Below are 12804 nucleotides of genomic sequence, written 5' to 3'. Positions count from 1 at the left end.
ATCTTCAATTGCAGTAAAACAAAATCAGGACCAATATAGAAACTACTGCCACAAACTGTAAAGAATGTGAGAAATGTATTCCAACTGAATTTACCTTCTCCCCGCAGCAGAAATTAATATAGTATTAATATGTTCTTTGTTACCTAATACATATTAAAAGACAGTGAATGACTTAAATGGCTTCCATGCTAATGGAGCATTATATATCTCAAAGGGCCCTGAATCCAAGTTATACAAGCCTTGGAACTTAATAAGAGGATTAGCATGTATTTGTGGTTATTATTTTTTAGGAATGTAAAATAGGAAAATTTATCTAGCTAGGTTTAAATTCATATTAATGCAGATTATCACACCATTAAAATTAAAATAAATCTGAATGTTATTTGACCTATCTAGATTTTTACATGGATATATATCAGTAAACGAAGTTAACTTATCAGAGTATGATGGTAGAAATCACATTTTCAGATGTCTGAATTGCTTTGGGACTTTTTTTTCTTTCTTAATTGTAGAAACGTCCTTTTAAGCCCCAGAATCTATGGACTATTATCAAACAACTATTTGCAGTTGACATATACAAAACTGAAATACACTCGAGTGATAAAACAGGCCTTGGGTCTTCAAGTCCTGGAGGCTACTATTAACAGTCTCCAGAACCACAGACGAAACCGAACCATGTGTTCTGTCTGTAGACTCAGTCAGAATTTCTTTAAAAACAAGATCAGTATTATCAGGTGGCCACTGATTGTTATGGATGAAGAAACCTTGAACTTGAAGTACAACGTTTTCTATCCCTTTAAAGTGTGTATTCTTGTTCTAGAAATAAAACCTTTACTTCTTTAGAAAAAAAAAACAAACAGAGGATGCCATGAAGGTAGTGCTGAGAGGGAAATTTATAACTCCAAATGTTTACATTCAAAAAGAAGAACGATCTGAAATCATAGCTCTAACTCGACAACTAGAGAATACAGAAAAAGAAGAGCAAACTAAAACCAAAGTGAGTTGAAGGAGAGAATTAACAAAGATTATAGGGTAGATGAGACAGAGAATGCAAAAACAGCAATAGTCAAGAGAACCACAAAACCAAAGGTTGGTTCTTTGAGATTTTAAGGATTATAAGAGGATACCATAAACATCTGTTCAACAACAAATTTGATAACTTAGATGAAATGGACAAATTCCTAGAAACACACAAACTACCTATACTGACTCTAGAAGGAACAGATGATCTCAACACACCAATAAAGAGATTTAATCAGTCATCAAAGACTTACCAACAAAGAAAATCTCAGGGCCAGATGGCTTCACTGGTGAATTTTACCAAACATACCAAGCAGAATTAACACCAATCCTTCTCCAACTCTTCCAAGAAATTAAAGAGGAGGGAACACACCTTAATTCATTCCATGAGGCCAACATCACTCTAATACTAAAGCCAGACAAAGATATCATGAGAAGATAAAATTATACACCAATATCTCTCATGAATATAGATGAAAAAATCCTCAAACAAGTACCAGAAAACTAAATCCAAGAGCACATTAAAAGAACTGTACATCATGACCAAGTGGGATTTTTCCCAGGTATGCAAGGTTGGTTCAACATAAGAAAATCAATTAATGTAATATACCACATTAACGGAACAAAAGAATAAAACCATATTATCTTCTCAATTGATGCAGAAAAGGAATCTGACAAAATCCAGTACCTCTTCTTGATAAAAATACTTAGAGAACTAAGAACAGAAGGAAACATCCTTAACACGGTAAAGGGAATTTATGAGAAAACTGCAGCTAACATCATACTCTAGGGTGAAAGACTGAAAGCTTTTCTTCTAAGTTCTGCATCAAGACAAGGACGCCCACTGTCAGCACTTTTCTGTGGTAGGTCAAGCCACAGCAATTAGGGGTAAAAAGAAAAAAGGCACCCAATCCGGAAAGGAAGAAATAAAACACTCTGCATTTGCAGATGACATCAAACAATTTTTAGAAAATCCTGAGAAATCCATATCGGAGATGATAAGGTAATAAATGAATTCCGCAAAGTGGCAGAATACCAGATCAATGCTCAAAAAATCACTAGTGTTTCTACACTTTAGTAATAAACAATCTGAAGGGGAAACCAAGAAAAATTCCAGTTATAACAGCAACTAAAAGAATCAAAAATCTAAGAATATATTTAACCAAGGTTGTAAAGTACTTACACATAGAAAAGTACAAAACACTGCTAAATGAAATCAAAGAACTAAATAAATGGAAAGACATTCTGTGTTCATGGACTAGAAGACTAAATATTGTTAAGATGTCAATCCCATCCGAAGTAATTTACAGATTTGATGCAATCCCAATCAAAATTCCAACAACATTCTTGCAGAAATAGACAAACCATTCAAAAAATTTATATGGAAGGGTAAGAGGCCCCAAACAGCGAAAGCCATCTTGAAAAAGAATAAAGTTGGAGGACTCACAATTCCCGATTTCAAACTAATTGCAAAGCTACAGTAATTAAACAGTATTGTACTGGCATACAGACAGCACTAAAAGCAAATAGTCAAACTGAGAGTTCAGAAATAACTCCTGATATCTATGGCCAACCAATTTTTGACACGTGGACTTTTGACAAACCAAAGAGGAGAGATTAATTTCTTCAACAAATGGTGTGGGGAAAACCAGATACACACATGTAAAAGAATGAAGGTGGACCTCTCCATCACACCATATAAAAAAATCAACTCAAAATGGATCAAAGACCTAAATATAAGAATCAAAACTATAAAACTCCTAGGAAAAAAACACAGGGTAGCATCTTAAGGTCCTTGTGTTAGGTAATGTTCATTAGACTTAACACCAAAAGCACAAACAACAAAAATAGATAAATAGGTCTTCATCGAAATAAAATACTTTTTGCATCTAAGGACTTCATGATGAAAGTAAAACAAAAATATATAGAATGGGAGAAAATATTTGGAAACCACAGATCTGATAAAGGTTTAATATTTAGAATTTATAAAGAAATTTTGACACTGAACAACCAAATGAGAATAAGCTAATTAAAAATGGGTACAGATATTTTTTCAACGAAGATTCATAATGGACAATAACCACAAAAAAAGATGTTCAATATCATTAGCCATTAGAAAAATGCAAATCAAAACTACAATGAGAAATCATTTCATACCCACTAGAATTACTACTATTTAAAAAAAGGAAAAATAGTAAATGTTGGAGAGGATGTGGAGAAATAACCATTGTTGGTGAGACTGTAAAATGGTCCAGCCACTGTGGAAAACAGCTTGGTGGTTACTCAGAGAATCAAGTATAGCAGGGATTTGAACAGGCATTTGCACAGGTGTTCATAATGACTCGCAACTGCCAAAATGTGGAAGCACTCCAAGGGCGCACCAACAAATGAATGGATAAACAAAATGCTGCATATACATATAAGGAATATTATTCATCTGTGAAAAGGAATGAAGTTCTGACACAAGCTACAGTATGAATGAACCTTAAATATATGTTGGATGAAATAGGCCACACTCAAAAGGTCAAACACTGTATGACTTTACTGACATGAAATGCAAATTCAGAGGCAGGTTACCAGGTTCTGGGATGGGGCAGGGAATGGGAGTTACTACTTAATCGGTATAGAGTTTCAATATGGTATGACGGATGAGTTTTGGAAATGGACAGTAGTGATGGTAGCACAACACTGTGAATGTAATTAGCACCAATGAATTATATATTTAAATGTGCTTAAAAGGGGGAAATTTTAGGTGTATATATGGTACTAGAATAAAAATATTTAAAAACCATGGTAATATATAACACAAACAATAAATCCTAATGTAAACTATGGACTATAGTTAACAGTATAAGTATAATATATTGTTTTATCAATTGTAAGAAAAGTACCACACTAATGGAAAGTGGTAAGAGGGAAACCAGTAGTAATTCTACTACTAAATAGTAGTAATTCTAGTGGGTATGAAATGATTTCTCATTGTAGTTTTGATTTGCATTTTTCTAATGGCTAATGATATGATAATGTGTGTATGTGTTCAGGGCAGGGCAGATAATATCGGAACTCTGCATTTTCTTGAAGATTTTTCTGTAAATCTACTTCTCTAATAAAACAAACGAACGAATGAATACACAAACTACAAATAACAAGGACAACCAATATAAGAAGTAAGACTCATTTAGAAAGATTCACAGGTCAGTGCCTATAGGGATAGAGGAAGAGAAGGATAAAAGGCATTAATATTTAAGTATTAATTATGTTCAGAGGGAATAAATATATTCAAGAAGCAATGGGAGAAAAAGAAGAGACAGAAGTTCTCATTACCTGAGGAAGTAGGACATGTAAGTGTAAGGGCAATTGACAGCACCAAATCCAGAAAGAAGAGCCATCAGAGTCACTCCAATCACACCCACCCGGCTGATGAGCTGTTCTATGGACAAGATCCCTAAAAATATCAAAGCACATATCAATAATATAAAAAACTGGTTTTCATCTGTACTGCAAAAGGTAACATCACCGAAAACATCAACCATCATATACAAACAACTCATAAAGTGAATTTTTAATTAATGTATAAATTTTATATTATCAATATATATATTGATTTTCCTATCAACATACTTCAGTCATCTCTATTACTGTTTGATGATAAAGGCAATATAACATAATGACAATAATTGTAAGAAAAACTTACTAATTTTTAATCTAGGTAGTACCAACCCTTACAAAGCAAAGTACTTTTAGTAAATGTTTTGGTAAAAAATTCAGGAAAGTAAATCTACTGGAAAAACACAAACAAAATACAACACTTTCCATTATAGTTATCTTCAAAAAAATAAATACTTATATACACATCTCTCTCTTAGTCATAAGCTCCTTAGCTTATGTCAACTTCGCATCTAATAAATACAAAATGCATCTAATAAATACAAAATGCATCTAATAAATGGTGAATTTATAGATGAATGATTAATTCAAAGGCAAATACATGAGTTTTAGATTACCAGTTGTATTCAACTATCCATAATTCCCTGTCATTTAAAAATGCTGAAAATTAACTCAAGAGTTAAATAAATGGTACTGCTGAGGCATCTGAGAAAGTGAGAAAAAAAGCAAAGCTGAAGAGTAACTCAGGGAGTTTGGAGTCACAGGAAAAAAAGGATTCTGTAGGATGTAATTCCCTTCAATCATCCACTCCTATGGCCAAGTATGAGAGCTGCCACTTAGGAATTCTGTCAGCTTTGAAACTGAAAATTCCAATATTCCATTTCTGACCCCTTGCCCTCTTCCTCTTTGAGTCCTCTTCTTCCTTTATTTTTGCTACACCTGATTAAGAGCTAATTGCAACCTCTGGTTCCTAAGTCTTCTGCTTCCCCCAGCTTCTATTTTCTTCTTTATTTATTCAATGTCATCAATTTTAAGAAAAGTACCACACCTATGGCGTGCTTTCTTCAACTTCTTTCCCCAGCACCCTCAGTTCCCTACTCTCCTTTGTCTGAAGCAATCCTACAACCCCCCAATCCTAGATCAATTTAACATTCTACCTTCTTTGTACCCATGCCTGAGTTGCCCCAAGTGGCTAAAATGCACCCTGATACTGGTGCCATTACAAATTTATAGCTTCTAATCTTAGCAGAGCTGAGAATCCTACTGAGCAATCCTCTTCTTGTCCTTGGTCAGGCATCTCTCCAAATATGTCACAGCAGCTATGCCTTATGCCCCTCCCCCCCATCCTTTCTCTTAGCAAACACCTTTATTAGGTAAGAAATGAGCTATTAGACATAAATTGCCTTGAATATTTTTTTATTATTTTTAAAAATTTTTTTATTAATTAAAAAAATTACAAGAACGAAACACAAATATTCTTAATATATGCTCATTCCGTTCTATATGTACAATCAGTAATTCACAATATCATCACATAGTTGCATATTCATCATCATGATCATTTCTTAGAACATTTGCATCAATTCAGAAAGAGGAATAAAAAGACAACAGAAAAATATAACAAACAGAAAAAAAAAATTTTACAGGCCATACCCCTTACCCCTCCCCTTCACTGATCACTACATTTCAAACTAAATTTATTCTCCCTATTATTTATCTTTATTCCATATGTTCTACTCATCTATTGACAAGGTAGATAAAAGGAGCATCAGACACAAGGTTTTCACAATCACACAGTCACATTGTGAAAGCTATATTATTATACAATCATCTTCAAGAAACACGGCTACTGAACACAGCTCTACATTTTCAGGCAGTTCCCTCCAGCTTCTCCATTACATCTTGGTTAAAAAGGTGATATCTACCTCCAGGATAACCTCTCAACTCTGGAATCTCTCAGCCATTGACACTTTGTCTCATTTCACTCTTCCCCCTTTTGGTCAAGAAGGTTTTCTCAATCTCTTGATGCTGAGTCTCAGCTCATTCTAGGGTTTTTCTCAATCCCTTGGTGCCGAGCCTCAGCTCATTCTAGGATTTCTGTCTCACGTTGCCAGGAAGGTCCACACCCCTGGGAGTCATGTCCCACGTAGACAAGGGGAGGGTGGTGAGTTTGCTTGTTGTGTTGGCTGGAGAGAGAGGCCACATCTGAGAAACAAAAGAGGTTCTCTTGGGGTGACTCTTAGGCCTAATTTTAAGTAGGCTTGACCTATCCTTTGTGGGGTTAAGTTTCATATGAACAAACCCCAAGACTGGGGGCTCATGCCTTGAATATTTACATATCTAAATATTTACATCTGTAATCATTGTCCCAACTTATCTCCCTCGGAACAAGATGGTGTCCAAAGCTAAGACTTCTCCACTTCTGCTTTTGATCTTCTCTTCCCACTGCCTCTGGAATTCCTGTCCCCTTTCTTTTATTTTCATTCTTTCCTTTTTGCTGATTCTTTATCTTCAGTTTCAATCCTCTTCCTAAGAAAAGTCTGACTTTACCTCTAATTCCAATTCTTCTATTTCCACCTTCATAGCCAAGCTTCTTGAAAGTAGTTTATACTTAATGTCACCTTTTCCTCACCTTATTCATTCAACTAGCTAAATTTCAGCTTCCAGAAAACCTACTCTTCACTCAATGAAACGATTCCCTATCTTCTATACTGAAAAACACTGCTTTCACTAATTACAGTCATGGTAATACACAGGTAACATTAAGCACCCATTATGTACAGGTAATATTCTAAGCATTTCACATGTATTAACTTATCTAATCCTTAAACCAACTCCACCAGATAGATATTACTGTAAACTCCATTTTATAGATGAGGAAATTGATGAACAGGGAGGCTAAGTAAGATAGTCAATGTCTACAAGTGGCAAATCCAAATTCAAAATCCAAACAGTTTAGCTCCAGTGTCTGGCCTCTTCACCATATACTACAGTCATGAATTTTCTCCTGGATGCAAAAATTCAATGACATTTTCCAGTACTTGTTTTATTTTATTTTTTATGGCATTAAATTCTTTCTCTTTAAAATTATTTTCTTTTACTAGCTTCCAGAACACCCTTTCAGTAGGTTTTTCTTCTGCATCTCTAATTGTTTCTTCTTGGTCTTTTCTTGTTTTAAAACAGGCCAGAAATTTCTCTTATATTTCAGCCTACAGGTTTTGCTTAAATGATCTTTCAAACTTTTCCAGCTTCATCTAATGATTTCTAATTATTTGGATTCCTGGAGCCACAAGCATGTGGACTGGTAAGTTCATGCCTTCTTCTCCTAAGTTCCTGACTTGTATCCAACCACCTCCTGAAGGCCACCTGGGTGTGCACAAACAGCTCACATTCAGCATCTCCCACACTCAAATGGCCTTTCCCCCTCACTTGCTCGTCCTTCTGCATTCCCTGTCTTAGAGAATGGCATTATCTATCCAGTCAACAAGATAAAAAAACGCCCTTTACTTGTAGTGTCTATTCCCTCTCTGACCCCTTTTGAATACATGCTTTCTTTCTTCCTCAGGGCTTCCCATGAGGTCTTTATGCCTTCTTGCTGGGTACCTGTTTGTCTTGTCCTCTAACTCTCAGCTGAAATAGTGCTTCATCAGAAGGTCGACTCTCACCACTCGCGCTAAATTTGATATTCTCATCTGCATTATCCTCTATCACAGTAACCTGTTTGGTCCTTGATGACAAGGATCACAAGTAGGGATTATTTATAAATTTACCTTTTCTTTCCTGTTTTTAACCTAACTAGCTTTACTGAATACATTTAGCATATATTAAGCTGCACAAATTTGAAATATACAATTTGGTAAACTTCAACATATGTGCATTATCTATAAAACCATCGCCACATTCAAGAAAATGAGCACATCCATCACTCCCTAAAATCTCCCTGTGCCAAATCACCTTTTTAAAAAAGTTTTTTTAAAAAACTATTAACTATAATTTGTAGACATAGATGTTTTCAAACATATCAAAACAACATGAAAATATATACCCCTTCACAATATTACAGTAGCAAGAAATAACAAAGTAAACGGGGCAAGTTGGGGGCAGAATGTAAAGCAGACGAGTACCCTGGACCCTATAGCCTCCCCACGATGTGCCCCTTCTCTCCGCTCTAACTCCCTCTTAGGGTAGTACTCCTCCCTCAGGAACCCCAAGGTCCTTGTGCTTTCATGGCTAAAATATGCCCCCAGGGGAAAAAAGTAAAATTCTCATGCACTAAGGTAAACACAACTAGTGACTTGAAGTATTACTCAAAGGATTATTTGCATCTTAATAACTTTAAACTTGAAGGAATAACAAGGAAATTTCAGCATCAGCTAGATGATAGGAAAGTGATTTCACTGGTACCTTTTGAAATCTCATGTTAAATCCAGCCACATTCAGTCTATACAATAGGTCAGTGCCAAAGACAAGAAAATACACATAAAGTAAAGCTACCAATTAGGAATTCAACTGTAAGATTTTTATAGTTCAATTCTTCTTTGTAGGAAGATTTTTGAGGACTGATTGAATCTCTTAACTTGTGACTGGTCTGTTGATTTCTTCTATTTCTTCCTGAGTCAGTGTAGCCTGTTTGTGTGTTTTCAGGAATTTGTTCATTTCATCTAAGTTGTCTAGTTTGTTGGCATACAGTTGTTCATAGTATCCGTTTATGATTTCTTTTACTTCTTCAGGGTCTGTGGTACCACACCCGTTCTCATTTCTGATTTCATTTATTTGCATTTTCTTTTTTTTCGGTCAGTTTTGTTAGTGGCCTATCAATTTTATTGATTTTCTCAAAGAACCAACTTTTGGTTTTATTGATACTTTCTATTATTCCTTTGTTCTCCTACTCATTTATCTTTGCTTTAATCTTTGTTATTTCTCTTGTTTGCTTTGGGTTAGTTTGCTATTCTTTCTCAAGTTCCTCCAGGTATGCTATTAAGTCCTCGATTTTTGCTCTTGTTTTTTAATATAGGCATTTAGGGCAATAAATTTCTCTCTCAGCACAGCTTCTGCCACATCCCATAAGTTCTGATAAGTTGTATTCTCATTTTCATTCATTTCCAGATAGCTACTGATTTCTCTAGCAATTTCTTCTTTGACCCACTGGTTGTTTAAGAGCATGGTTTTTTTTTGTTAAATTAAAAAAAAAAAATACCAAAAAAAAAAAAACCCCACCAAACAAATGCAAACATTCATAATTTTTTATCATTCTGTTCTACATATATAATCAGTGATTTACAATGTCATCACACAGTTGCATATCATCATCATGATCATTTCTTGGAACATTTGCATCTTTTCAGAAAAAGAAATAAAAAGAAAACAAAAAAATTCATACATACCATACCCCTCCCCCTCCCCCTCACTGATCACCAGCATTTCACTCTAAATTTATTTTAACATTTGTTGCCCCTATTATTCATCTTTACTCCATATGTTTTACTTGTCTGTTGACAAGGTAGACAAAAGGAGCCTCAGACAGAAGGTTTTCACAATCACATGGTCACATTGTGAAAGCTATATCATTATACAATCATCTTCAAGAAACATGGCTACTGGAACACAGCTCCACATTTTCAGGCAGTTCCCTCCAGCCTCTCCACTACATCTTGACTAAAAAGGTGATATCTATCTAATGCATAAGAATAACCTCCAGGATAACCTCTCGACTCTGCTTGGAACCTCTCAGCCATTGACACTTTATTTTGTCTCATTTCACTCTTCCCTCTTTTGGTCGAAAAGGTTATTTCAATCCCTGATGCTGAGTCTCAGCTCATTCTAGGGTTTTTCTCAACCCCTTGATGCCGAGTCTCAGCTCATTCCAGGATTTCTGTCTCACATTGCCAGGAAGGTCCACACCTCTGGGAGTCATGTCCCACATAGAAGGGGGAGGGTAGTGAGTTTGCTTGTTGTGTTGGCTGGAGAGAGAGGCCACATCTGAGCAACAAAAGAGGTTCTCCTGGGGGTGACTCTTAGGCCTAATTTTAAGTAGGCTTGACCTATCCTTTGTGGGGTTAAGTTTCATATGAACAAACCCCAAGACTGGGGACTCAGCCTATAGCTTTGATTGTCTGCAATGCTTGTGAGAATATCATGGATTCATGATATGGGGAAGTTGAATTTTCCCCCTAAGAGTGTGTAATTTAATCTCCATATATTTGTGAATGTTCTCATCCTTTGGTGGTTATTGAGATCCAGCTTCATTCCATTGTGATCAGAGAAAGTGCTTTGAATAATATCAATGTTTTTAAGTTTATAAAGACCTGTTCTGTGCCCCAGCATATGATTTATCCTGGAGAATGGTCCATGAGCACTAGAGAAGAATGTTTATCCTTGTGCTTTGGGGATGCAATGACCTATATATGTCTGTTAGGTCTAATTCATTTATCAAGTTGTTTAACATCTCTATTTCCTTGTTGATCGTCTATCTGATTGCTCTATCTATAGAGGAAAGTGGTATATTGAAGTCTCCTACTATTATTGTTGAAACATCTATCGCTCCCTTCAGTTTTGCCAGTGTCTGTCTCATGTATTTTGGTGCTCCTTGACTGGGAGCATAGACATTTAAGACTGTCATACCTTCTTGTTGAATTGACCCTTTAACTAGCATACAGTGTTCTTCTTTGTCTCTTATGATGTCTTTACATTTAAAGGCTATTTTGTCCTATATTAGTATAGCTACTCCTGCTTTCTTTTGGTTACAACTTGCGTGGAAAATCTTTTTCCTTCCTTTCACTTTCAATCTATTCGTATCCTTGTGTCTAAGATGAGTCTCTTGGAAGCAGCATATAGCTTGGTTATGTTTCTTAATCCAATCTGTACCTTTTAATTGGTAAATTAAGTCCGTTAACATTCAAAGTTAGTACTGAAAAGGTGTTTCTTGAATTCACCATCTTATCTTTTTTATTTTACTTGTCAGATCTATATATTCTTTTCCCTCTTTCTCTTTTTATCCTTTAAATTGCCCTTCCTTACTGGTACTCTTCAATTCTGTACCCTCCTCCCGACCTCTTTCTCCAGTCTTTTATTTTCAACCAGCAGAACTCCTTTTAGTATTTGCTGTAGGGTTGTTCTCTTGTTGACGAATTCCTTCAGGACTTGTTTTTCTGTGAAAAGTTTAATCTCTCCCTCAGTTTTGAAGGACAATTTGGCTGGGTACAGAATTCTTGGCTGAAAGTGTTTTTCTTTCAGGATCTTAAATATTATCATACCACTGTGTTCTTGACTCCAGGGTGCTAGTTCAATAGTCTGCATTCAGTCTTATTTGATTTCCCTTGTTATGTAGTAGATTGTTTTTCTCTTGCTGCTTTCAGAATTTTCTGCTTCTCTGCAACATTTGGCAGACTGATTAGTATGTGTCTTGGGGAAGGCCTATTTGGATTTATTCCGCTTGGAGTACGTTGGGCTTCTTTGGTATATTTATGTCCTCTATAAGGGTTGGGAAATTTTCCCCCATTATTTCCTCAACTACTCTTCCGAGCCCTTTACTGTTCTCTTCTCCTTTTGGGATACCAATGACTCTTATATCTGTGCGCTTTGTTTTGTCTATCATTTCCTGAGATCTGATTCAAATTTTTCCATCTTTTTTGCCATTTGCTGTTTTGAGTCTTCAAAGTCAGTTATTCTGTCCTATCGCTTATTCTTTCTTCTGTCTCTTTAAACCTAGTGTTGTGTGATTCTAGAAATTTTTCTATTTGGTCAACAGAGTCTTTAATCTCTCTGATACCCACTATTTTTCTATTCTTTCAAGTTCTTCTTTATGTTATGTCATTTACCATCCCACTTATTAAGTATAGTTGTATGAACATCTTTGATTAGTTGTTCCAACATCTGTGTCTCCTCTGGTGTTTTAATTTGGTTAGGCAGGGCTATATCTGTCTACATTGTGATATGCTTAGTGATATTCTGTTGTTTTCATCACACGTAGATATCTTGATTGATTTGCTTCGGGAGTTGATTTCTTTCAGTTGTCTAAGGCCTTGTGTTTGAAGGATGGATGTGCAGCAGGGAGCAGGGTATGGGGCGGGCACAACAGTGCAGTGATTCGTATAGGCGCAGGCTGGGGATGTAACGCTGATGCTTGTGAACATGGGCACCCAGCAGTGAGGGAGGATGTAGCTATGCAGGTGCACCGGTGTGGGTGGTATAATCCTGGTGTGCACTGGTCTAGGGCACCAGGCCTTTTGTGTGCATGCACAGAGTTATGGTAGTAGGTCAGTGTTATGCCTTAATTTGTTGGGGGCAGGTATGACCTATCTGCACAGGTCAGCACTTTCTCAGAGCTGGGAAGTGTGACTGAGGGCCCTGCGAATGCACGGTTCTAGGACTGCAGTAAACTGAACTTCCCAGAGCTGA

General features: G+C 36.1%; 1 protein-coding gene across 6 annotated transcripts in view; it reads right to left on the bottom strand.

Moving 5' to 3' along the window:
• GPR89A (G protein-coupled receptor 89A) overlaps positions 1 to 12804 on the bottom strand; it is a 95531-nt gene that overhangs the window by 48578 nt on the left and 34149 nt on the right. For all 6 annotated transcript variants that reach the window (XM_077155905.1, XM_077155909.1, XM_077155907.1 and 3 more), the window contains one exon: positions 4345 to 4465. In XM_077155905.1, the coding sequence (XP_077012020.1) occupies positions 4345 to 4465 (121 nt within the window). The remainder of the gene's footprint in view (positions 1 to 4344; positions 4466 to 12804) is intronic.

The sequence above is a fragment of the Tamandua tetradactyla genome, chromosome 4 (genome assembly GCF_023851605.1).
Source record: "Tamandua tetradactyla isolate mTamTet1 chromosome 4, mTamTet1.pri, whole genome shotgun sequence".
NCBI lineage: Eukaryota > Metazoa > Chordata > Mammalia > Pilosa > Myrmecophagidae > Tamandua > Tamandua tetradactyla.
The sequence above is the reverse complement of the archived record's forward strand: the minus strand, read 5'-3'. Positions and strand labels throughout refer to the sequence as shown.